Below are 26,660 nucleotides of genomic sequence, written 5' to 3' on the forward strand. Positions count from 1 at the left end.
TCAGAGGCGCAGTTTCTGAAAGGCCACTGAGATCCAAAGAAAGCTGGCCAGCTTGATAACATCCATGTGGCTGCTTCTAATGCTGTACTGACAAAGTAGGAATTGACAGTAGTAAGTGGGAGAAAGACTCCAACTATCTAGCCAGAGGGCTCTATCTGGGACAAGTCGGTTTTAGGTCTGGTGCTATAAAAATATCTGGGAAAGGCTCCACTATCATTATAGAAGATGGCGACTACTGGAAGGGTAAGAAAGTCCATTGCACACTAGCAGTTTTACATTTTCGCTTTCTTGTTGTTGGTGGGGGAATCTAAGGTAGCCTAGTTGTGGGCCCATCTATAGAAAATGCAAAAGAGAGAGAGAGGGTGATAGAAGATACCACTGAGTTTTGTGGGAGACGCAAAGACATACCAAGTTGTATGTGGGCTCCTATAAAAAATCCATTTTGCTTTTGACCCTGGCTTTTAATGAATGGCCAAACTTGTAACTGGTTGAAGAGGCTGGTATTCTAGCATTGTGATTTGTGTGTTTTATTTTTATAGCTACTCATGTAAGATATTCTGTTATCTTAAATTTGGGTCCTCTGGGGAAAAAGAAGAAAAAAATACATGTAAAATCTTACATTGATTACACTGATCAGCAGGGCACAAGCCATTGTGAAAAGTAACCATGCTATTCAGAGAATGTTTTCATTTTATTTATTGACCAAACTGAGAAAATTATTTTACAAATCATATGCAATACAGAGTCACACACTATTAATAAGATAAAAGTGTTATCGGAAAAGTACATACATTAATTGAAACAGATTCAACTACTTGTGATTCCATTGCTTGGATTACTGAAAAGCCATTTCTCACTCTTCCGGCTTCCATCTATCTTGCAGATAGGGAAACAGGGGTTTTAAGGGAAGAAACAAAGTTTGGTTGACATTATTGTTCTGCTAGAATGATCTTGCACTGTATATATAAAGGTATGGGAGAGGATATGAGCTAATTTCCCTGAAGGAGGATTCAATGAGCACAATGTATACATATCATACTAAATACTTTAGCTTACTGATTTGTTTTCTATGCCAAGCAAGCAACTGTAGATCTTAAAATCAACTCAGTATTGCCTGATGGAGACTTAGGCTTATTTATTTATTTATTTATTTATTTTTAACTTCAGGGAAAGTCCTCAGTCCTAACACTTGAAATATATCTAATAAATAAACCACTGAGCATGAATTGAAAACAGAATAGTTTAGCAGTGCCATCCTATGCTTAGTTAGATCCTTCTAAGCCTGCTTTAGAAGGGTGTTCAACTGCATAGGATTGCACGGATGTATCCTTAAGTTGCTCCATCAAGAAACCACAAATACCTCCTCAAGAATTCCTACATTAATATCTCCTGTGGTATGTCTGATTTTTACAAAACAGAATTAAAACATAATGTGTGTGTTTTCTATATATGTTGTTTGTCTGAAGAAAGCCATATGATCATCTCTCCATTTCCCATTTTCTCTATGCACCTGTGTTCTATCTGTATTCAGAATAATCTGTTACTGGCAGCAAAACATGCAATGAAATTTTTTAAATGACAATGTCAAAGAACAGAAAAAACTCAAGAGACATGCTTAATTCTCTTGGTAGAAAATGTATACATTCTATAGTATCTGACAATGAAAAACGGGTAACCTTCAGTTCTGAATTATAAAGACATTATATTGTATTTGGCAACACCAGGGAAATGGGTTGATAAAACAAACCCTTTACACACACCTCTCAACAGGATTAGGTTCTCTCTAAAAGTACAGCCAAAAAAATCATTACCGGCTGCTCAATGGCAGGCCTCTTTCTCCACATGGCAGTTCCCTCTCTGATGCCCCTCTCACCCCAGTTCCATCCTGGTCAGTGTCAAAGGGTCGTATTGACACAGGCCATATTTACCATGACACTCATCCAGTTTTACCCCTGGAATTTCATAGCAGAGAAGACTGTGAAAGTCGGTAGGCTGTTAGCTCAGGCCACAGGACTGCCCATCAGCCTTTCATGTCGAAGGGCAATCAGCCGCTGGAACCATCTTTCTTCAGCTTCTGCCTTGTCAACAAACAGCTACAAGAACAAAATAAAACAAAAAAGATACAACTTATGCACATGCCCTGCTGAGGACTAGAGTTTATGAATCTTGCTTGACAATACCCCAGTGACATTCATTGCCAAAAAGCTCAAGCAAATGGTAGTGCAGTGGGGAACAATACATTCAAGTGTCCCAGTAAAAGTTAGCATTTTATTGGCAAGCTGGTCAACTGGCATCAGAGCTCAGCCCAGAAACCCGTTTTCAATGCCAGCAGTCAGTGCTATAAAGAGTAAATGCTAAAGAGTCAGTGCTATAAAGAGTGCATCCTTTCTATCACTGCTTAGCCCTTCAGTTTACAAATTAAACCCTGTATCAAATCACTGAACTCTTCACAGATCTCCCCAGAAAAAAAATTCAGGTGGGCAGCCGTGTTGATCTGAAGCAACAGAAGAATGTTTGAGTCCAGTGGCACTTTTAAAACAAACAAAATTTAATTCTGGGGTATAAGCTTTTATGTGCATGAAAGCTTATACCCAGAATTAAACTTTGTTGGTCTTAAAGGTGCCACTGGACTCAAACTTTCTTCTAGTGCATCTCCCCAGGTTTGCAAAGAGCATCTACAAAGGCCGAAGCTCATTTGAAAGGAAGATGAGCGTTTGGGTCAAGGTTCTTTGAGTAGTCCTTATATGCCTTGGTATGGGAAAGGTTTCCTGAATGAAAAACAGGAATATATATATTATAAATTGTACAGTGAGTCATGAAAGTTTATTTATTTTAGATATTTACACCCTGCTTTCATTTACACCCTGCTTTCTCACCAATGGGAACTTGATTTCCCTCCTGCATTTTATTCTTCCAACCACTACCCTGTGGGGTAGGTTAAACTGAGAGTGTGCAACTGGTTCAAGGTTACCCAGTGAGCTTCCATGGCAGGGTGGGGATTTGAACCCAAGTCTCCCAGATCCTAGTCCAACACTGTAACCACTACACCATGCTGGGTCTCAATCTGCGGAAGAAGCGCAGGGCTTAATTAACACCAATGTTCACTGGGAGCCTTGATAATACAAAAGCCAGACTGTTAGGTTTGGAGGTAGGAAACCTAAGCTCAGCTATGATGCAAACCAGAAAGATGCCTTTGGGCAAATAGGTATTTCTCAGTGCAACTTATTTCACAGAATTGTTTGAACCTAAAGGGCTGCACCAAGCACCTCAGATACAAATGTGACAAATTGGGTTTTACAGCAACTTGTGTTCTGGTCCATATTGAATTTATATTTTGTATCCATTCTGATTGTGTCTACATGATTGTATTATATTTATATAGCCATCTTGCCACTCAATTGTTTGACCTCTGAGGAAGGCCTATGCAGGCCGAAATGCGTCAGGTCATGTTTTTAAGCCCGTGTGTATTGCCATGTTATGTATATATTTGATGTGAATGGGCCCTTATATATGTTTTAAAATTTGTAATTAATAAATACATGTATCCTCTTATATATATTTTCTACATTTAGTTTTTAATATTGGCCCTCTTTTTCACATTTTACTAACCTTTGTTAGGTTACAAATTGGGTTTTAACCACTGGAACAATTTTTGGTGCCTCTGAGCCTATGTAAAATGTCACCATCCTATGTTTGTTGATAATAAATCATTAAAGAGTTTGGTGTTTTCAATGTTACTAAGTTTAACTTGTGATTCAAAAATGGTGGTAGTCCTACTAGGTGCTTTCACACTCAAAATATTGCACTTTCAAATCACTTGCAATGCACTTTGTGTCTGGATTTCACTGTGTAAAATGATAAAATCCACTTGTGAACAGTCGCTGAAATGGACTGAAACTGCATTAATTAGCATCTGTGAAAGTGCCCTATATCTGTCCAAATAATGCATTTCCTTACTATAAAATTTGTTTTCTTGTTTCAATTTTTCTTTTTTCCTACCTCTCAGATGGCAGAAATTAAGACATGTGCTACAGTACCATAGGGTGCAGGAGCTTGCAATTCTCTCACAAGTGTTGGGTATATTTGCAATTTTGCTTGTGGAAAGCGTAGGCATTTAATATGCCAATGAGTAGAATTCTTTAAACTAACAAAATTAGAAACAATGTATAAAGTTATGTATTTTATATCGTTATAGCAGCAAAATAAGCCTAGGACTGTAAGTATTGCATATATTTCAATTTCTCCCAAATTTTTGTCCCCCCCCCCCCCAATTTCAAAACTTCCAGAAATGTACAGTTCACTTACTAATTACAATATTTTGTTAGGTAGACGTGAGTATACATTTCAACTGAGTATTCTTTCTCTATGGATACAGGAGGAATGCACTCTCCAGGATGCAAGTGAACATGAAAATCTACCATAAAATTGTGAGAAATAAAAGCTTTCCTTTAACACAAATATATTATATTGGTTTACCCAATTAAATCTTTTTTAAAGAATAACTAAAAAAGATCTTTCAATTACCCTCCTTAAGGATGAACACAGCAACAGTGCTTTAGTGTTACACAGCAATGTTCCTGTTATGGATTCCAATGTTTGTTTTGTGAAAGAAGTTTAATATAACCTAATTTCTTCCCCTCCAGATGAATTTGTTAATCCAAGTAATGCCATGCTTACATTGGGATGGGCTAGTGAGTTCTCATCTTGGTACTTGATAGCAGTAGGTATACTTGCAGTCACTGTTTCTTTTTCATTACTAATCAGACCAGCATTTGTCACGGCTACAGTTGCAGGTTCAATCTTTATTTCAACAGGCTCTGTCACCTATTAGAGGGAAATGATAGGATACAGAATAAGAGTCATCATCTTTAGGACCAAATTATTCTTACTTTGAATACCTTGGGAACACTGGGTTCAGTCCAAAGAACTGTGAAGAGAACATAGGCACTCACACTGTTCTCTGAATATTAATACAAGAGTCCATGCTGTGCTACAGTAGGTAGCTCCTTTAGGAGTTCTTACACTTCTGCGTGTGCAAGAGACTGTGTTGCAGTCTCTTGCAGGAACACATTTTAGATTTATTTTCACTTTTTGATGCAACGTCCTAGCATGAGGTGTAAAAGAGGCCTTACCTGTGCCAAAGCCCCACAAATGGAAGGGCACCACTGGATCCTATCTATTTCTTGTGGCAGCAGAGGGATGAACAAAGAGAGACCCTACTGAGTAGTAGGAATTCTTTCTGTTCTCCTAAAGAGACTTGCCAAGCCTGTTTAACAGCCTACAGGATTCCTCAGAACACAGAAGGACAGAGGGGAAGCAGCAGCCTATGGCCTCTGATCTCTGTGGATTGTAATATCTTGATTTTATTTATATTCGTAGTTTCCCATGTACTAAAGTCTCAAAACAGTTCCGCAAGTATTTATACATTAATGGTATGGAACAATAGATAAAAAGAAAGGGTTGATTTCTGTGAAGCTGATCTTCCACCAGGTTCCCCTTCCCCCAGCAGTATCTTCTGACCATCCTGGGAGGAGGTGGGTGATCCATGTGCACCAAAAGCCATGCGGGCGGGGGGAGGAGTAGGAGTGAGGAAGGGGGGAATCACGTGAATTCACCACTCCTGGCTTTTCTGCCATCAGCACTTCTGCTGGGGTAAGAGGCCTCATTGGTAAATAAATAAGTGCAATTGTTGTAAGAGGCTCGTGAGTGTTGTGTTTAAAAACCTTGGATACACACAGCACTTGTCAGCTAAGCCCAAGCCCAAAAGTAGGAACATCAGCATAGGTCCTCTGCACATTACAGGTAACACCTTTCTTCTGACAAACGGCTCAACTGATGGAAACAATAATGTTTGAAACAGCCCTCAAAAAGCAACAGTCACCACATGGCCGCTCCAACCCACTCCTAAACCTGTACTTCCTATGTAAGAGAGCTTCCTTAATGAACAAAAATTCTCTCTGATGACTTTTGCATCTGATAATTTCTATTGGTAAATATATAAAAAGATTTTTCATTACAACAGTGGCTTGGCTCCAGACAAGCATGGGCGTACAACCAAAAGCACAGCTGCATATATATTTTGGGTCATTTTGCAGCCTCTCATAGTGCTAGAGCACTAGCGATTCTTAACCTTCCAGAGAAGGCACAGTTGGGGGGCTGGGCTTACAGCCAGACTGGAGAGGCTGACGGGCCCCCATGCACGAGTGAAAACAACTTTACACCTTTTTGGGTCAAAGCCAATATCTGATAAATTTTATTTCAACATGCAAAATATGGTCAAAGAGCTACGTTTGCAACAATACTCATGTCCCATTGCTTCTACAACAAATTATTTTAGTTAGTTTCTTCATTTATCTTCCACTTTTCTCACCAAGACCCAAGGTGAATTTTATTTTATTTTTTGGCCATCAAGTCACAGTCAATTTATGGCAATCCCGTGGGGCTGCTCTAACCCATGTTGGAGAGAGACACTCAGAGGCGGTTTCCCATGGCCTGCCTCTGAATAGCGACCCTGGTATTCCTTGGTGGTCTCCCATCTAAATACTGACCAGGGCTGACCCTGCTTAGCTTCTGAGACTGGGCTACCCTGGGCGATACAGGTCAGGGCCTAAGGTGGATTACTTAAACAATGATTGTAGGCAAAACATGATTCTTGGAACATATTAAATATGTTATTACTCCCAGACTGGATCCATAGTTGTCTGCTGACTACAGAGATTAGGATTTCTAGTAATAGCAGTAACCTATGAAGTTGAGCAAACTTCAGAGGATGGCGGAAGACCGGAGGGAGCTGGTCCATGGGGTCGCAAAGAGTCGGACTCGACTGTGCGACTGAACAACAACAAAAATGTAATAGTCAATGTGCCTTGCACTGTATCAATTCTGTACCAGTTCACAAGGGGGTCCCTGCAACAAAGAGAATTGAAAACTTACCTTTTTGACTTCTTTACTTGATCTGAATGCTTGTGGAATAAAGGAGTCACTTTCAATTGCTTCAATTTCTTTTACTCGTTTCACTTGTTCTACGAGGCTGGTTTGGTCTATGGAAGAATTATAACATCAGTATGGTTTAGCATAAGTTTACCATAAATGCTATGTAATAGTTTTCTACTTATTTCTGTTGCTCTGGAAATAGAAAACTTGAAGGCAAGCTATGACTCTGCTAAGGAGAAACCATTCTTGCTGTCTTCAGAGAAGAAGAAGGGCCAAAATCACTTAATAAACAATGAAACGTTTGCCTCCGCTTTTTATTTTACCATTTATACCAGACCATTCTCCCCAATGGAGCTTGACACTCTTAACTACGACATGTGCTGATGACAGAGCTACTAATAATGAATTTGTCTCATGTTGCTATGAGTACAGAGGGAGGCTGTGGCTCAGTCATAGAGCATCTACTTGGCATGCAGAAGGTCCCTGGTTCAGTCCCTGATATCTCCAGTTAAAAGCAGGTGATGTGGCAGTACATCATGTGGCAGACCTCTGCCTGAGACCCGGGAGAGCAGCTGCTAGTCTGAGTAGACAAAGCTGACTTTGATGGACCAAGCGTCTGGTTCAGTATAAGGCAGTTTCATGTGTTCATCCACCACCAAACATACATCTAAAGATGGACACATCACTGTAATGCCTGGAAATAGTAGAGATTGGTCTTTTATCTTCTATAAAAATTTCACCCATCTTTACTCTCAGATTCCCAAGGAGGTCTATCACATTAAGAATCACTATTATACATTGAAGATTCTATAAAGGAAGTTGTAGTCCCTGAGCAACTTTGTGAAAATATTCATATTGATTCATGCATAACTTTTAAATATTCTAATGGTGCTTTTGTGCGGCTGTGGATAGGAAAGCACTCCAGAGAGTTATCATCACAGCCCAGAAGATTATTGGCTGTCCTCTCCCATTCCTGGAGGAATTGTATAGCTCTCGATGTTTGAAGAAAGCAAAGAACATTTTGCAGGATTTGTCACACCCTGAACACTCCCTGTTTGAACTGCTGCCTTCGGGTAGAAGATATAGGACAATTAAAACAAGGACAAACAGATTAAAAATAGTTTTTATTCGAGAGCTATTATTGCTTTAAATGCTGTCTGAAATTGGAATTTGGGTGACATTGGTGGTTTAAGTTGCAATGTGAACCTTAAGAGAGTTATGGGATGGTTGTGAATGGTTGTGTGAGTGTATGTGAGTATGGCTGTAGATCACTGAAATGATTGCACCATTAATTTCATTGTACTATGTACAATGACAATAAAGTATATTATTATTATTAATATCATCATCATCATCATCATCATCATCATCATCATTTTCCCCCAGTCTATCATAATCGAAAAAGTTGGAAGAATGTGGTGGATTTAGGAAAATTTCATTTTACAGACTGACAGCCATTTCCCTTAAACTTCATTTTAATAAATATGAGTGCTGCATATTTCAGTTCTGTTAGAAATAAGTAAGAATCAAGCAAATACATAATGGCAATAAAACAACATATGATAAATATTAGTAGTTTAATGCACCACTGTTAATCCAAGCTGTTTGCATCGAGTAGCGACAGAACTTCACAGCAGCACAAGATTATTATTTTTTTTAGTGGGTGATATTTATCAGAAAATATTTCTTTTGCGGGGAAGAGGAGCTGTGATCTGTCATCCAACACACCTGTTAGACATACCTCTCCAAAGAGAACCTTGATTATTTTTAGTGCCAGCACCATAGAGTATTAAGCATATCACCCCTTACCTAGCAGCATATATCAATATTTATTTCTATGGATGAACAACACAAATATGTTTGGTTAAATGTAAAGGCTTTACTTGTTCAAAGTCAGAAGAGAATGTTATCTACTGTATAGTTGTACTCCCTCAACCTAACAGCTAGGGCAATATTACAACCCTAGTCTGCCATATTCAGCTATGGAAAGAAATTTAGCCCTGCAAACGCAGGCTTTCTTCTCAAACGGCTGGAATGTGTCAGACTCAGAAAAGGTGGAGTTTCCTCACTTGACACTGAACATACTCTTAAGCAGGGGTCGTTTCGTAGAAAAAGAGCTAGGGGAACTCATTAGCATAACTCATTAGCATATGCCACACCCCCCGATATCACTGGAAGTGTGTCATAAGGCCACACCCCCTGACATCACCAGAAGTGTGTCATAAGGCCACACACCCCGCCCCCAATGGTCCGGCCGCCGCCGCCGGCCTTGCAGCTCCACTGCCGAGCCTCATGAGGGGCCCAGCGGTGGACCTGCAAGGCCGGCGGGAGTGCAAGGAAGCCCCGCGAAGGCCCTCCCTGGCCCCAGGCAGGCAGGGGTGGGGAGAGGCAGGGAGGAAGCAACTTACCCTCCCTCTTCTCCTGCCTCCTCCTGGCTGAATGAGGGCTGGAAGCGGGGCGGCCGGAAGCAGGGGGCGGAGCTTTGTCATGTGCCCCACCCCCCTGCACCTCACACGGGGAACTGCGTCCCCCCACGTTCCCCCCCGAAATGACCTCTGCTCTTAAGCATCCACAGGATGCAGCCATCACTACCAGTACGATGGTGTGAGTGATGATGAAATGATCTACATGCACATGCTGGGATGGAGAGAATAGAAAATCATAGATAAAGACAAAAGTAGTTATATAATACTAAGGGTTACAAACTTATATTGTAGAATGGAGGCCACAGCTCAAGAGTGTATTTTATCTGCATATCTAGCAATAATTTTCATGGGTAAACTTTGGGTAAATGACGTGAATTGAATATAGTATAGGGCTAAGAACAAGAAAACTGCCTTGCTGGATCCCTCTGCCAAGGTCCATCTAGTCCAGCATTTTGTTACCAGAAGTGGTCATTCCATTTGTCCCCAGCATTTTCCAACTGGGTGCTGAAAGCCACACACTGCCCCTTCTCTCTTCTTGACAAACCAGTAGGTGGCTGATGCATTTGAAAGTCACTCTGGTACTGGAAAGTATTTTATAACCATGACAACTCAAGGCCAGATATACCCAAGCCCGTTTCTAAGATTCACAGGCAATCCTGTATTTAAGATCCACTTTACAGATGAAGATATTCCTCTACCAGTCACAAGTAACACAACTGTGTAGGGGAAAACTGAGACCATTATATGCAGCATGTCAGTTGTGACATCCATGTCTCTTTTGTCGCACACACATGCCCTGGAAAACTGTAAGCAGATGCTGGGGGTGACCTTTGGTATTTGTGAGTGCTCTAATGTGAATGATAGTTGCAATGTGAGGATGTGTCCCCAGGAGGAACAAAATCACAGAATGTTTTCCAGAATTACTTTGGTGACATTAACTGGATAAAAATGGACTGGAAGGAAGCTGTATCCATTAGTCCACAATATTGTTGACAAACACATTATTGGTAGATAAAATGACTTCCATATATTGTTTGTCAGATGTCAGTAGAAAGGATATATATTTCATAGTAAAATCAAAAATAATGGAGTCAGAAAGCTAAGAGGGTACAGACAAAAAAAATCAATACTAACTCATTGTACAGCAAGTCCTTTCACTCTGGTCAGACTGACAATACAGAACTATTTGTATTAGTGACTGCTGATGCCATTTTTCATACATAAATCTTTCCTTCTACAAGAATCACAATTAAGCTTACTTCTAGTTGCTTTGTTCCTTTTAGTTTATTACCAAAGATAGTGGGGGGAAACAGGAAAAATGCATACACAAAGGAAAATTATTAATACAGTTCTACAAAAGGCTTGGCAAGAGCTTCATGCGACAAGCTTCAATTTCAATCTGTCTGCTCAAATCACATGGGTCACCATCTGTAAATCAACAATAATACTGTAGTAGTGTCCTCCTGAAAACAGCAGATGGCAATGTATTACCAGTTAAAACACGGCCTATCCACAATAGCACTTTAAGGTCCTTGTGTTTGGTATCCAAAATACATCACCTTATTATTTTTTTTAAGCTGCCATTCAAGACAAAGTTTGTTTTTATAGCATCTTAAAAATATCTTTCTTGATGTAAATCTGTTTTTGTAAATGATACAAAACCTTTAAGAGTACAAAGTGTTCCTACAAACACAGAACTTTTCCAGTGGCAAAGAAGGTATGGAACACAGTGACTGAAATTCACAGCACACTGATGGAGAAGCTTAAGTACAATTTAAGCAAGCAAAAAATCAAGACCCAGTCTTAAAAAACACACACCAAATGCTAAGCTATATAATAATACTTTCGCAGAGAAATATTTTATGAACCGCACTTTTCTGTTATACAAAACATGGTATGACAACATGCTCGTAGGACATAGTTTTCTTACAGCACAATCCTATGCAGTTACTCCAGTCTAAGCCTACTGAATGAAATAGAACAAATAAATGTCAGTTGGCATAGGGTGGCATACAGCCTATGTCTGTTGCCCTTTCCACAACGCAGCCTTGGCCTCCATAAATATGCCTCATGCATCAAATAAACCCTTTTCTTACTTCTTGTTTCAGTCAACAATTCTCCAGTAGGGAGATACAGACAGGTAACAGCTGGGGAAAAACCATCCCAAATGATGTCCATGTTTGGTGTAGTGGTTAAGTGCATGGACTCTAATCTGGGAGAACCAGGTTTGATTCCCCACTCCTCCACTTGCACCTGGCTGGGTGACCTTGGGCAAGCCATAGTTCTGGCACAGCTGTTCTTGAAAAAGAGCAGTTTCTGTCAAAAGCTCTCTCAGCGCTAACTACCTCACAGGGAAAAGGAGTTTGTAAGCCACTCTGAGACACCTTTGGGTAGTGAAGGGCGGGGTATAAATCCAATCTCTTCTTCTTCTCTTCTTCTTTAATATGGCTAATATAATTAATTCTGATGCAAAAAAGTAATTATGCTCAGTAACCAATGGAAAAATTGCCTGGTCCTCTTGCCTGGTTTCAGTTCTACAAGCAGTGAGGCTGAAGGCATGACTCAGCAGATACTGGCATGAGGGACATCATCCCACCAGAAGAGTTAGCAGATTTTCCATGAAACTATATTGTCTAGATTGGAATTTCTGTGCAAAACTTTCCTGCCAATCAGACTGGTGGTTCAGTGGTTTGTGGGAGGGCTCCCTTGATTCTATATAAGCAAAGGTCCAAGTTAGGTGAGATATTATCTGGGATGGTGCGTGCTCGATGACATGAAAAAACTGGCTCAAATACTGGAAGTATTGGAGAAAAAATGCTAACAGAGACAGTCACAGCAAGATTAAGCAAGGTAGGTAGTGAGAGATCTTAACCTTTTTTGTTTAAAACGAAATGAAAATAAACATACCCTGCTAGAGAAACCTGGTGGGAAAGGAGAAAAAAAGCCTCCTGCACTACCCCATGCAAGAAAAAAATCTATAAAATGAGGAGCGCTTTTTCATAGCTGTTCAAAATTTGGCAAAGAATTCCATAACAGCAAGGCTTTCTTGCTGTTCACATTTTACGTTTCACAACAGTTTCCCTTGCTTCTTTTGGACTACTCATATATAGGTCCAATATGGATTGGTGCAAGGAGTCAATTTCTGCACTCACTGCGATTAAGGAAATATATTTCCCTTTTAGGTAAGCTATTAAGATGTACTTGCACCAAAGCCATTGCAATATTTTCTAGCTACTGGAGTTATATTTATATAAAGAGACACACCACTATAAGGAAAGCATCTTAAAAATAATAATCAGAGAATAAAATTGCAGCAAGTATCAATAATAATCCTTAAGGTCTGCAGGATGTTTCTGTGCTTTCACAGGCAAACCAAAGAAAGTTTCATCTGCAGCACCAGAACAGGGCAGACTGCAGACTCCACTGTTGCTGCTAGCTGTCCATTTTAATTCTTGAATTCTTATTGACTCTAATTAAAATTCTATAGATGGAAGAGCTGGAGGTTTCTCAGGAACTTGCCAGTGAACGTTGTCTGCCAGCCATCTCCAAACACCCCATAACCACACACAACCAGCCTGTCAGGAGAGCTAATGCAGACATTGTGGGGCACACCACATTTGTCACTGTGGCTAATATCAGAGATACTTAGCTCTTTTTTCCTCGGCACACAAAAGCACGATATGTAATTCAATGCTCAATTTACCCTTGTCTCGTAGGAGATTTTTCCCCCACTAATTGATAGAAATTAAGCCATTAATCAAGCCACTAGCCATCATTCAAACCAGAGAAGATGAATACAAACTTTCATCATAACCACCTTCTCCATTTTAGTGTTCATTAGCATTAATTTTTAATGCAATTATGCTATTCTTTTACACTGAGCTCATAAATTACTGCTCTTTTGTTGCTGGCTGGCCTTGTAAAATCCAAGGTAATGCTTTGTGCTCTGATCTTAAAGGCAATTACTAGCTTCTTATATCTTTTAGCTAAAAATTCTTATATAGTATGTCCACCTGGTATGGATGGATATGCCCGTACATGTCCACACAAATCAACCATGTTGCATACAGTGTTACACAGCATATACATATATTCTTTCTCTATTTCTATTTCTATAGGTACAATGGGGAGGGGGGAGGGAGGGAGAGCCCTTTTTAATTAATTTATCTGTAAATTTGTATATATTTTTGTCATGCTATATCTTAAAAACTGAACTAAGTTTCATTCTCCCGTTTATATGTACATCACATAGAAAATAGAATGCAAATTGGCGAGTCTACTGGGAAAGGAGCAAAGCTCACTCACTGCAAGAAACTGCGATGACTAAAGGCAGGGGAGATTAAACCACCACTCTAACAGCACCCCTGAATGCAGACCTTTATCTCCTCCATATAAGTGAATGGTTGCTCTTCACTCCTACAGAGAAATGTGAAGAGCACTGGAAAATCTGCTCCCTCCAACACTGGGTGGGTTGGTTGGCTGGCATGCAATAAGGAAAACCCCATCAGGAGGGCAAACATGCACTACCCCCCCCCCCAAAAAAAAACCCCTTCCAGTAAATAAGCTCCCTGTCTTCTGCCTATCAAACAAAACATTTTGCTAATATATATGCATGAGGGTGAAAAGCAGTCCATTAAAGGATGTAGACTATTAATATTAAATAGCTATAAATTAGGCAAAATGTCTGAATCTGTAGAGGTGCAATACCCTGCTTTGAATTCTTCCATTTAATCTACATTTTATAAATCCATAGTAACTTCAAGTAGAACTTTCCCAAGATATCACTCTGAGTGTGCACATATTAGCCGTCCCACACTCATTATATGTGGGTGTCAATATGTGGTGCAGGATGATGGTTTTTAGGATCATGCTGCAATTCTGGATGCACCTTAAACATCATTCTAGCTTCTAAGTCAAGAAAGCATCTAGAAAAGTATTATTTAGGATTCAACAAAAGCTGAATGCATTTCATGCCACAAATGACTTTCAACAGTGAAATTTATATCAAGAAGGCAAGCAAATTTTCATTCATACTAAGTCAATGTATAGTTTATAAAAATGAAACTACACCATGACTGTAAGGATAGCAAAAGTCATACATCTCTCTTTTTTAATAGAAATAGATAAATTGTCAGGCTATCACCCCAATCGGCATCAATTACCTCCTTAGTCTTTATGCCATGTTGTTACAACTGTTTCCCATAACAGTAGAAAGAGAAGTTACTTGCTCTACTGAGCCACTGCAAAATTCACCTGTGTTGGTTCTTCTACTCTAAGCCTTTATCTTCCAAATATACTCCTTACGTTTTCTTGTTAGCTTCTTTACCATTTAACTATTCATATGCATTCTTTTGTTACCTTGTTTTTAAAATGGCTTTAGTTCTAGAATAGATCTATCATGAAAATGAAAGCAGAATATAATATTATCTGTTCTGCCTAGTGATTTTTCATGCTAACTTGATATAAATAAATTTTTAAAATACTATTAGTATTTAGATTCAATTACTTGTTCCAAGTTAAGTGTCTCCTTATAGTCTCAAGGCTTGGCACAAACCTAAGGCATTTGTCTGAAGCAGCGAACCATGCCAGCAATTTCACTCCATCAGGTACTCAAATGACAACTGAAATTACCATAGGATTATTGAAGCATATGAATGGAGCCTCGTTTGGTTGACAAGGATAATTTGTTTATAAAACACATTCACTGTAGTGTAAAGTAGTTGGTGTAGAACCTATACACATTCTGACTGAATGACTGGTATTATGCAAAAATCAATTTGCATAGATTAAGTGGACTACAAGCTAGTCAACTAATATATCTTAACAGCTGTGTTAGACACAGTCCCATTCCTTGGGTACAGGAACCTGGGAAAAGGTACAAAAGTCATCACTGTCGATGGACCAAGGTTTTCCTCTTTTAATGTAAATCCTCTTCATAATAGACTACCTTTGATTTCTTGTGCAACAGCAAGTGAAGTGGTTTCAGCCTGCTTCATCCATCTTATGATGATGATCTAAATTATCTTTGTAACCTTTAAAGCTAGGTAATGGGTATAAGAACTAAGGAACACTAGTGTCATATACCAGGGAATGGCTGATAATCTGAGGTTAGAGTAACTCCTTGCCATATGGGGGGAAATGTTAATTGGTGGGAAATGTGTTATTCCCATATGGGAAAAGGAGAAGGAAGGGGGGGGGGGAACCAGAGCTGGGTGAACATTGAAACTGGAGATGATGGCCTGTGACATGTGCAACAGCTGCCAAGGAAACAATCACTGATCTCATAAGAAGAAGTCTGTCAGATGCTTTAGCAAAAAAGTACTGCATAGTACTATACAATATATTTTGAAGTTGTCCTGTGGCTACAAATAAGGAACCTCAGAAAATTCTTAAATTAAAAAAATCACTTTTTAAAAATAAATATTCAATACAATAAAAGATATACGTAATAGGTACTACCACCACCTCACATTTAAACAGTGTCATAAAATGGCTGCTTCAGTCAAAAGCAGTTACATTTGTCGAAAGTGTTCAGGCAAGACTTGAAGGACCCCAACAGGAAAGAATTCCAGAGAGCAGAAGCAATCACTGAAAAAGCCCTTCTCTGTCATACTTGAACACCAGAGAATGCCAAGAAGAATGTCAGCTAACTGAAGAGATTGTATTAGGATATTAGATTATCTCCAGGATACATAGGACCAAAGTTAAACGTCTAGCAGCTGCTAACCTGGCTAATTTGACCTGCCTTTTTTTTTTTAGGAAGCGGGGAGATGAGGAGCTATGAGGAGGATGTTTCACACTGATCATTTAAGAGTATGTGAGAGTCTTGACCTGTGTTGGAATATCACAGGGAATGGTGGCTATAGAAATATGGCTTGGCATGGCCAAGCAGGGTTGTGGAGCAGAAAGGGAGGACATGTACCCAGCAGCTGGAGCCTCATCCTGGTTTCCAGCTGGAGGTGCAATCTAGGCCTCCTGATCCCTCAGACGTGGAGGGGAGGAGACTGTTCTTACCCAGCTCCTCCTCCTGTTAAGGTGCTCCTTGCTTGTCCCTTTGGGCTTTCTCTCTGTGCCAGCTCTGAGACAGGAGCAGCCCTAATTACCTCCTCCTTGGCAAGAGGCTGAGAGGGTTTACACAAGCCTTTACATGTTCTACCTCCTATTGCTTGGGCCAGTCAGCCCTTAGACTTCACCTCCTGTCCAATCAGCACCATGGGCTGGGTTGGGCCCTTCCTTAGACTCCACCTCCTGTCCAATCAGCTCCATGGGCTGGGTTGGGCCCTTCTTGTGTCTCACCTGAGTATTCATGCTGGCCAGCTAGGATACAGAGGCATGATTGACACAGCCATGGCTTCCAGTCAAACCTCCACTGGCCTACTGAGCCATAGGAAAGGCAGCAGCCTCAGCCTGCTCTCAGGCCATGTTCCTGCCACTCTCGGATGACCTGCTGGACCCCCTGGGGTGCCTCACAATGGTAAGTGGCGGCATCCACTGGGATGGGTGCCCTGCCCACTCCTGGACAGGATATTACCACAGATCTGAATGGGACTGCACTACAATAAGTGGTTTCATGGTTTAAGGCTTACTATCAGATTATGAGTTGGGGAAGAGCCATGACAAACTAGGAATATTTTTAGTACCCATAGTATAGGGTTGGGTGGTTTTTTTTTTCATTTTCAGAACCATTCTTCATTTACAGATGTCAAAATGATTCACTACGTCATCAAATTTATTTGGATGTATTTTCCTAAAGATTCAAACATCATGTTCAGGGAGTGAAATGGAGCTTTATCTTATAACCTTTCACTTTTTTAAAGACCTCACATGATTTTACAGGATTTAAACATTACCTAAATAGTACCTTGTAAAATTATGGATATTTCATAAAGCTGGTGTAGAGATAAAACCATGGAGGGAACCATGAAACTGTACCACTCCTTCTCACAAGCTTTCCCCACTCATGGGCAAATTCCTCCTGCTGGCCTCAATCACAGTTAGGGGTTCAATAAAGTCTGAGTCCAGTGGCGCCTTTAAGACCAACAAAGTTTTATTCAAGGTATAAGCTTTCACATGGGCACACACACTTCCTCAGATACAGTGAGATATCTGAGGAAATGTGCGTGCACACAAAAGCTCATACCTTGCATAAAACTTTGTTGGTCTTAAAGGTGCCACTGGACTCAAACTTTATTCTATTGCTTCAGACTAATATGGCTGCCCACCTGGATCTAGTTAGAGGTTCAGTTACATAGACAGTCAGTAGTAACCAGGAATCATTTTAAACCAGGATTTGAAACAACCTTCAGATTCCAGTTTCAAATCCAGGTTGATACTGGATACTGGCCATTAGTGTTAATCATGCTTAATGTCAATGCCGGCATAGCAACCATAGTTAAGACTGGCAATGAGAAGGGAACATTCACAGCTGGGGAGGGGCCACAAGTTAAGTGATTATGAACATTATACCTGTACTAGAGACAGAAAAGGAGAGAGAGAAGGAAGGGAAGGGAAAGGAATGCAAATAAACACCACAAACAACATCTATTATACTGTGTACTGAGAGCCAATGTGGTGTAGTGGTTAAGAGCGGCAGACTCTAATCTGGAGAACTGGGTTTCACATGAAGCCTGCTGGGTGATCTTGGGCCAGTCACAGTTCTCTCAGAACTCTCTCAGCCCCATTTACCTCACAGGATTGCTGTTGTGGGGAGAGGAGGAGAAGGTGATTGTAAGCTGCTCTGAGATTCCTTGAGGTAGAGAAAAACCCCTCCTCCTCCTTTGTTTCTAAGAAAGCCAACCACAGTCATATTTCTTACCCATCTCTTGCCTATTAAACACTACCTTTTCTTTGCCTCGTAAAATTAAGCATAGCTTCTTCCCACTTTTCAATGTGAGGAAGTGACTATGCCTTACAGGTTATAGGATTAAAGGCCTCTAAACTGTTACAGATAACACCACATTAGTGGCAGAAAATAATGAAGACTTGAAACTACTACTGATGAAGGTTAAAGCAGAAAGTGCCAAAGTAGAATTACAGCTAGGGATGGGCACGAACTGAACCATGAAGCAAAATTCATCACGAATTTGCCCTGTTCACAATTTGCGAACTGAATTCATGATGGGTCTACTGTCTCAAACTTCCACAAACTTTTAAAGCAGTTTGTGGCGGTTCCTGGATAGAGCAGAAAGCAGGATTTTAAGTGATTCCAAGTCCCTTTAAATCCCTGCTTCCTGTTCCCAGTGAAAGCTACAAAAACAGCTGAGCGGCAGGGAGTAGCCTGCTCCCCACACTCAGCTGTTTTGCACTTTCTTGTGCAGTCTCTTTAAACTTTAAAGGGACTGCACAAGAAAGCACAAAAAAACAGCTGAGCAGCAGGAAGCAGCCTGCTCCCTGCCACTCACCTATTTTCATGCTTTCTGCAAACCCCATTTAAAGGGACTATGGTAACTTTCAACAGGGTTTGTGGGGTCATGAACAACAAACTGGTTCTGTTTGTGAACAAACCTCCTAGTTCGGATTGTGGTTTGGCCATGAACCACAAACCGACATGAACCCCATTTTTCTGGTTCGTACCCATCCCTCAATACAGCTGGACAGCAAGAAGACAAAAGTGCTGAGGAATTACATAACCTTAAGGTTGACAATGAAGAAATTAAAGTTGTTAAAGACTTTCTATTCCTTGGCTCAAGTAAAATTAGTGCAAAGGCTTGAAGTGTACAAGAAATTGTGTGGGCAGAAAGCTTGCCAATTTTTAAATGTTGTACAGTGTTTTTATACACCACCAGGGGGAAGCTATGGCTTGTACCCAGCTATTTCTCTGTATCAAAAGACAGTAAATCAAAGAGGTTTGGGAAACTGCATATTCTTGTGTAATACTGGCCAGATGGCATTCTCTAACATGGTGATGTGCATTTTCCTTATCTCTCATCCTACAGAAAGGTAGACAAGAGCAACTCAGGAATTTGCTTCCTGGAGCAATGATATTATTGTCTGGACAGAACATATTTGAGGAATGGCAGGAAGCATATATGGAAGAGCACATGAACCTACTGTTGCAAGTAATGGCTGGTGTTATGCAATGTAAATGAAGCTGAAGAACAGTCAGGAAAGAGAAGGAAGTACTATGCCTATTATGGGGGAGGCAGAATGGTTTGTATATGTTTTTCTGGATTGCTCATGTCTGGCTCCATAGCAGTTGTGTATGCTGTTGGCCATCCTGCCTTTGGAAAGTTTACAGTAACATGTCAACAACAATCTGGGTCTGTAATGGAGCTCTCACAAAATCTGGTCAATCTGTTCTTCACAGAACTTTCACCTGGGCAATCTGAATTCAGAAAACAACCTAGCTCACTCAATGTTCAAGAGTATTATCACTGACTTGCCCTTTTAGTGTTAAGGGTTTTATTTTCCCATTATTTTAATGAATATTAGAATGCCTGACATTATTTTTTTCTTTTTAATAATGCCACAGGGTGTTGGTATATTTATAGGAAACTGTTTCTGGCAGTGATCAGGTAATAGTTTTTGACTGAATTGATTATTCACTGACAGTACTCAACTCAGCCTTGCAAATGCATCAACTGTGTAATGAGGAACTATTAAGACCATTGATTTTGTGATTTCAATTGATAGCTAACAGGCCAAAGCTACACATCAATATTTGCGTAACTAATACCCAAGAGCTAACAATTTTGACAAATGAAAACCTCAACAGACCAAACAGTGCAAACAAATGGAAATCTAAAGCTTAACCATCAGAAATTTAAATGGAATCTTTACAGCTGTAGCAAATTTTAGTCTGCAAGTATCTCAAAGTAGTAGGCATGAAGGCAAAAAACGCATGCATAGAACTTTCATTGAGAAGTCACTGGTTCATTCAGTATAAGGGAAATTCATTATATAGGTTGCCTATATCAAATGTAACTTTTTCATTTGGGCTCAGATGCATGGAAAAAATAAAACTGCATCTGTCTGCCTACCTGAGCACCTTCCAAGTCATTTTCATTATCCTGGTGAAAGGGGGCTGGAGAAGAACCAAGTATGGAGAATAAAGGCTATGACAGTATTTGGGAGCAGTATCTTTCCCAGTGATGCCTTGCAGTATTATCTCTCCTTATATATAATTGAATAGTGGGTGCCAAAGTTCTAATTCTAAAATGCACTCCCTTAGTGTATGGCTGATGGCACTGCTCCTCAGCATATATCGCCACCAATCAGAAGGCAAAGCCCGGGTCCCGCCCACACCACAACTGCTGCGACAACCTGGTCTTCTACATATGGAAGCTGATTGGACTTCAGTCCATTCCACACCTCAAACTCCCCCCCCCGCAAGGCAGTTGGGATTTTCAGTTGCATAACATACCTCATAGGGGAGAGGAGAATGGGTAACAATGGTTACCACTCTCCAGGTGAGGGCTACAGATAACTCAAACATACAAATGCTCTTCAGGTAGCAGAGATCAGTCCCTCTGGAGAAAACAGTGAACTCTGTCATTAAACCCTGCTGAGGTCGCCACAGGAAACTGACACTGTTTGCCCAAAGCCAGAACACTCTCCCAGAGCCTCTTTCTAGATCTCGTTGTATTTATTTCTGCAACGGGCATTATTTCTAGTTAACAATAAACAAGTAATTATAGTTACAGAGGGTAGCTGTTCTGGTCTGCGTTGGTAGAATAACTTGGTTCGAGTCCAGTAGCATCTTAGCGAGCAACAAGATTTTGAGGGTATAAGCTTTCAAGAGTCGAAGTTCCCTTCATCAGATAAGATTCTTCTCTCACTACAGATACTAATTCTCTGCCACTGTGCATTACCCTTCTGCGGTAATCACGCTAATGACTATGCACATTGTACCTCTGCATCCTGAGTTCTTTTTTTGCAAAACCCCTCCCACGTTTCTGCCTGGGATATAAGAACACAGAGAGCTCCATTCCAACTCATATCTGATGAAGGAAGCTTCCATTCTTGAAAGCTTATACCCCTAAAATCTTGTTGCAGGATATAAGAAATCTCTAAGGTGCTACTGGACTTGAATCAAGTAATTATAGACTATTTAAAACCTTCTTCCTAGAAACTGTAAGTTTAAATAAATTAAGCAAGTCCATAAGTTACCTGAAGTACTGTAGAGCAAATCTGCTTAAGTGTTGAAAACCACTTTATCTTATTTATTTATGCATTTTAATCACAAGGAATCTTATTTCCAGAAACCTTGAGCTGTATTTATTAGAAATTCTATCATGGAAAGATAATGACTCAAGGAGGCAAAATATTGCCCAGCTACAGTGCCAGAAAGGATATAGTGTGGCATACATTGGCTGCATTACTTGAAGGACAAAGGCCATATCAGAAATGTTCATGATCTCAAATAGAGGCTCCATGCAGTTCTTTGAAGCTCACTAGCAATAAGGCAGCTATAGAACATCTGCAGAATCTTAAAGAAGGTTCTCTAAGGCTGAAGAAGTCTTTCAAATATACCAAACTAATAATATGGATTTATGTTTTCATCTTGTGAGGTGGAGTTTCTGCTAATCATCAAGGATAATAGTGTTTTAACACAAAATCTCCTTCAGAGCCCATTTTCTTCGAGTCTGAACTTGCAATCAAGCTGATGCTAAATTGGTAAGACTGTGGTGCTTCTAAAGCCAGATGTAATTTCACAAACAGATTTATGACTTTGGTGCATTAGGCCTGGGAAGAAAATGTTGTAAATAATCCAACTTTGAAACCAGATCCTTTGAAAGTGACAATCATTACTTCAGATTTTTTTTTGAAGTTTTGTACTTAAGACCTACTATTGCTAAACCCTACTAAGTTTGTGACCACAAGCAAAACTGCAAAATAAGGTCATTGATAACTTATTACTCAACACTCTATGCTTTCTGCTGTGAGCAAAAAGACATCTTTTCCCCACCATAAGAACTGAGACAACCTTTGGTCAAGTGAAAGCTTAACAATGAATTAACAATTACACTGTGGAATGGAGACAGGATATTTCTGAAAACATATGTGCTGTTCTCAAAAATTCAAACACTATTCACTGGGAATGAGGTCATCCTGGATCATCCTATAAATTGCTAATGGATCAAGGAAAATTAGGAGAGAAACCTCCTCATGCCTAAATCAATCTCAATCCAAGCTCCTTCATTTTTATTAATAGTCAGAATACAAAACAGAAGTCTTTGGGTGCATACAACACCAGTATCTTCACAAATCTTCCACTTTGGAGCATAAAAATTCAGAGAAATGATTTTCAAAAAACAGGACAGTTTCAGTTAGGCTGGTTGGTTATCCTGTAATGGGAGTTCTGTGTGTACACAGCCTGCCCCTGACCTTTCTGATCAATACAGCCCAATATTAAGGACACTTCTCATTTTTATAACTGTTAAATTGGAAACAGCGTTTAACGAACAGCAGAGGTTTCTTGACAAACTGCCATTCTGGCATTGTATTTTCTTTCTTTCTTCACTTTAGAATGTCAGTTTCAAAATATTATTATACAAACAATCCTATATCGGGGAAATACCATAACCCCCCACAGAAATCTATTAAAAATGGGAGATACAGCAAGAGTGAGGTCCCAACTGACAAGGTGACGTTTTAAGAAACAAAAGCTTTGGTAATTAAAATATAAACAGATTGCTTCACATACACACAAAATTGTGATTTTTATACCATTGGAATTACAACTGGTAAATAATTTATATTAGATCAGTACATGATGCTATTAACTAAAACTGTGCTTAAACCATATTTTATGTGTATGTAATATTATCAGCCAGCAGCGCTAGCATGTCAATGAATTCAATACTGCAGTCTCCATTCCTTTCTCATTTTCAAAAGGAAAACTGGACCTTTCCAACCCAACTTCAACCATTATTGATATTTATATTAAAACAGTGTTGGTCAGCCTTTTTGTCATGTCTACCACAAGTAAAGTCACAGCATGAGATACTGCTGTACTAATTGTTGTAAGAGTACAATACCATACTTGTAAAAAAACACATAGCTAGGGTTTACTAGCACTACTCAACAAGGGTTACAGAGCAAAATACTATACAGAGTTACTCCTATGGAAGCCCATGGAAATCAGCGGACTTAGATTCAGGTGACTCAGCAGGGCAAGGAAACAAAAATATATTGTTTCCTCAGACTCAATCTAAAAACCTTGGACAAGCATTCTTAACCCTATGTTGGTTACTGCTTCTCCCTTTTTAAAGATGGGGAAATCCAGAGATAATATATGCAGTGTCACAAGGCAAAATTCCACAGTGAAAATTTTTTAAGCGCACCATAAATTCAACTGAGAAATGTAAGATCTCAAATTTGTTCTTTCAGTGCATGCATTCCAAATCCTCTTGCTTCCCCAATCCGTACTCGAGTGTACTGTGCCCCTCAAGATGATTATTTTCCATTCTTGATTATCTCTTGTTGATTCAATTTTTGTCCTCATCTCTGAGACAAACAAGACATCAATAACTTTTTAAAAGTAAGCTGTCTAATCAGCTTCAGTTTTGCAATATTTCAAGTATACAGAAACTGGAAGATTAACAGTGTCATCCTAAACAGGTTACTCTATTCAGTGGGGCTTACTCCCAGGAAAGAGTTTTTAGGAGTGAAGGAAAACATAACAGTTTTAATACAACAGAGGAGAATGGAAGAAAGAATGGGAAGGAAACTATTAAGCTGCCAGGAATTTACCTATTACTGTACAAGGGAGAAATTAAAAAGCACTTGCTCCAAAGAACACACACACTAATTAGTAACAGGTCAAGGTAGAAGATGATGAAGAGCTTGCAGGAAGGAACCAGTTTACCTCCTTTTATTTTTAAGAAAACATCTGGATTCATTCACTTCTTGGAGGAATATCTTCAGAACAGAGTTAATTATAGGAATGAAGTAGAAGACTGAGAAAAGATAGAGGTACCACAGCAGAATTGCAAGGGAAAGACCATAAAAATTAAAGTCCTGGAGCAAAGAGTTCTGTTTATATACCGTAGTTGTATGCGATCAACCATTCCTGGCTGCAATGAACTAAAAGTTACCAGTGATCTAAATTATCTGCAAGTTAACACTGGTCAACTGTGTTGTCAAAACATATAGACAAGACTTCTGACTAATCAAACATAGTATTTCATAAACGATTTCATACTTCTGTCCATCTGATTTCTGCATGATTTAAATTAATAACTCTAATAATGTATACCGTATTATGTTACTAATTCACTTTTTCAATTTGTCAAAAAATTACAATAAAAGATGAAACATGAATAAAAGGAGATCACTGTATGTACCAGATGTTACAAATTCTCTAGAGAGTACAAATTCAACACCAGGTGGCCATGTCAGCCAAATGCATCAGTGTCTACACTCTCCAGGGACATAAAGGGTATCGCTGAATGTTCTCAGATATTGCTTAAAATATGCCATTTGCTAGGCATAAATTTGAAGAGAATGAAATCTCACCTTGTATAGTAGAGGATATATACAATTATAGATGAGGCATTTCTGATTAAAGTTTAAAACTTTCTTTCAGCATTAGACATTTCGATCACTAGAGTTTACTATGGACTAGACAGATTGCAATTAACAAAGGAAACCTTAATCATGTGTTATCTAAAATTAAAATTGAATTTCTTTCAGAGTATATATACTCTATGTGTTAAAGGCCACACAGCCAGAGTTCAGGTCACTGTTATAACAATGAACTTCAATAAAATTAACTGAATATAAAGTGTGACCTTTGCCAATAACTAATGAACTGAAGGGCATCTAAATATATTTTCTTATCACTGAGTACTGCACTCTAAGTTATTACAACTATGCAGGCCACGTGGCATGACCTCATGCAATCGAATCCCACTGTAGCAAGTTATGCCATGTTTTCAATGTCAATGAAATTAACGGACAATATGAACTTTAACTGTTGGAAGTATAAAATGACACCTAACCTTGGTATAATCTAGACATTGTTTAAGGGCAAAACTCATTTCAAAAGGTAGGTTCTGGGAGTGAAACTACAAAATAGCATATGTATGACAAAGCAAGGCTGCTGCTCTTCAGTTCCTTCTCCTTTTCTTTGGTTCAGAATATACTGGACAGATAACAATGCATATTCACTCTTAAATTTATTTATTTATTTGGATTTCTATCCCGCCCTCCCCGCAGGCTCAGAGCAGCTTACAGAGGCATAACGCCAGATAAAACAATAAAACAGTATAAAATACTACAGTACAGATTACATTAAATATTAAATAGTTAAGCAAAATTCATAAAACATTTCGTTGCTCGGTGTTCTTGATGGTATAGCTACTCACAGCGGTGCATATCTCTACTGTTGTCCCTTAGGCACATCCCACTCCCTCCAGTAGTACCCGCACCAATGATGACAATGTATGCGGATTATAGGGCGTTGATGGAACAGTGGTGGTGGCAGCTCCTATTCGAAAGCCTGGCGGAAGAGCTCCGTCTTACAGGCTGTCATGACCCCAGAGGGGTCTTTGGGTTTTGACACCACCACTCTGGACTTCAGCTCCCCTGAGAAGGCCCAGAGTACCCTCCCAGGCCCATCCAACATGCCCCTTTTCAGCCGAGAACACACAGGCGTGATTGACCCAGGCAGAGAAAATAATTACACAAAAAGGGTTTATTAAAACAACAGTGGGGCAGGGAAAAACAAGACACGGCAAGGTGCTTAAAAAGGGTATAACAGTGTGAAAGGAAAAATAAACATAAACTAACGCAGCTACCTGTTACTCCTAACTGTTTTACTTCCAGGCCCCCAGCCTGCCTAACACTCACGCTGAGGGATCCTTTCCTCGCCGACCAACCTGTCTTCTCACTGAGATCAGGTTGCAGAGAGAGACGAAAGACACCCTTTTCCCTCAGCGAACAGCTCAGATTCTTTCTCTCACCAGACTATCACAGTCTCCTCTCAGACTGTCTTCCCAACCGACTCCAACGGTCTCTTTAGACTCTTCTCTCTGACTCTCCCAATGCCTTCTGGGAGTTGTAGGCCTAGCTGCCTCCTACTGCCACCCAGACCACTTAGGCTGGCTAGGCCGTACTGGCACAGGCCAGATCATGACACCCCCCCACCAGACCAAATCATGGGGTCCAGCCATCAGGAACCCCATTGATGAGGGCTGCATAACTGCGATCTGGGCTGGTTTCCACTTACCTATAAAAATAACACGCAATGCAAACAATAATAAACAGTAAACAACATCAACATCAACATTAACAGGAATGCAACATCAATTTCATTTCATTGCAGGCCCTCCTGGGTCAAAGATCTTCGCAAAGTTC

At 39.8% G+C, this 26,660-nt stretch overlaps 1 protein-coding gene across 1 annotated transcript in view; it reads right to left on the reverse strand.

Annotated features, from left to right (window-relative positions):
• Window positions 1-834: 834 nt before the first annotated feature.
• RSRC1 (arginine/serine-rich coiled-coil 1) overlaps window positions 835-26,660 on the reverse strand; it is a 27,444-nt gene continuing 1,618 nt past the window's right edge. The window contains exons 2-4 of the mRNA XM_015419473.1: window positions 6,934-7,040; window positions 4,678-4,824; window positions 835-2,093 (exon numbers count right to left, since the gene is read on the reverse strand). Of these exons, the coding sequence (XP_015274959.1) occupies window positions 2,001-2,093; window positions 4,678-4,824; window positions 6,934-7,040 (347 nt within the window). The 3' untranslated portion in view covers window positions 835-2,000. The remainder of the gene's footprint in view (window positions 2,094-4,677; window positions 4,825-6,933; window positions 7,041-26,660) is intronic.

The sequence above is a fragment of the Gekko japonicus genome, unplaced genomic scaffold (genome assembly GCF_001447785.1).
Source record: "Gekko japonicus isolate JY-2015 unplaced genomic scaffold, Gekko_japonicus_V1.1 scaffold636, whole genome shotgun sequence".
NCBI lineage: Eukaryota > Metazoa > Chordata > Lepidosauria > Squamata > Gekkonidae > Gekko > Gekko japonicus.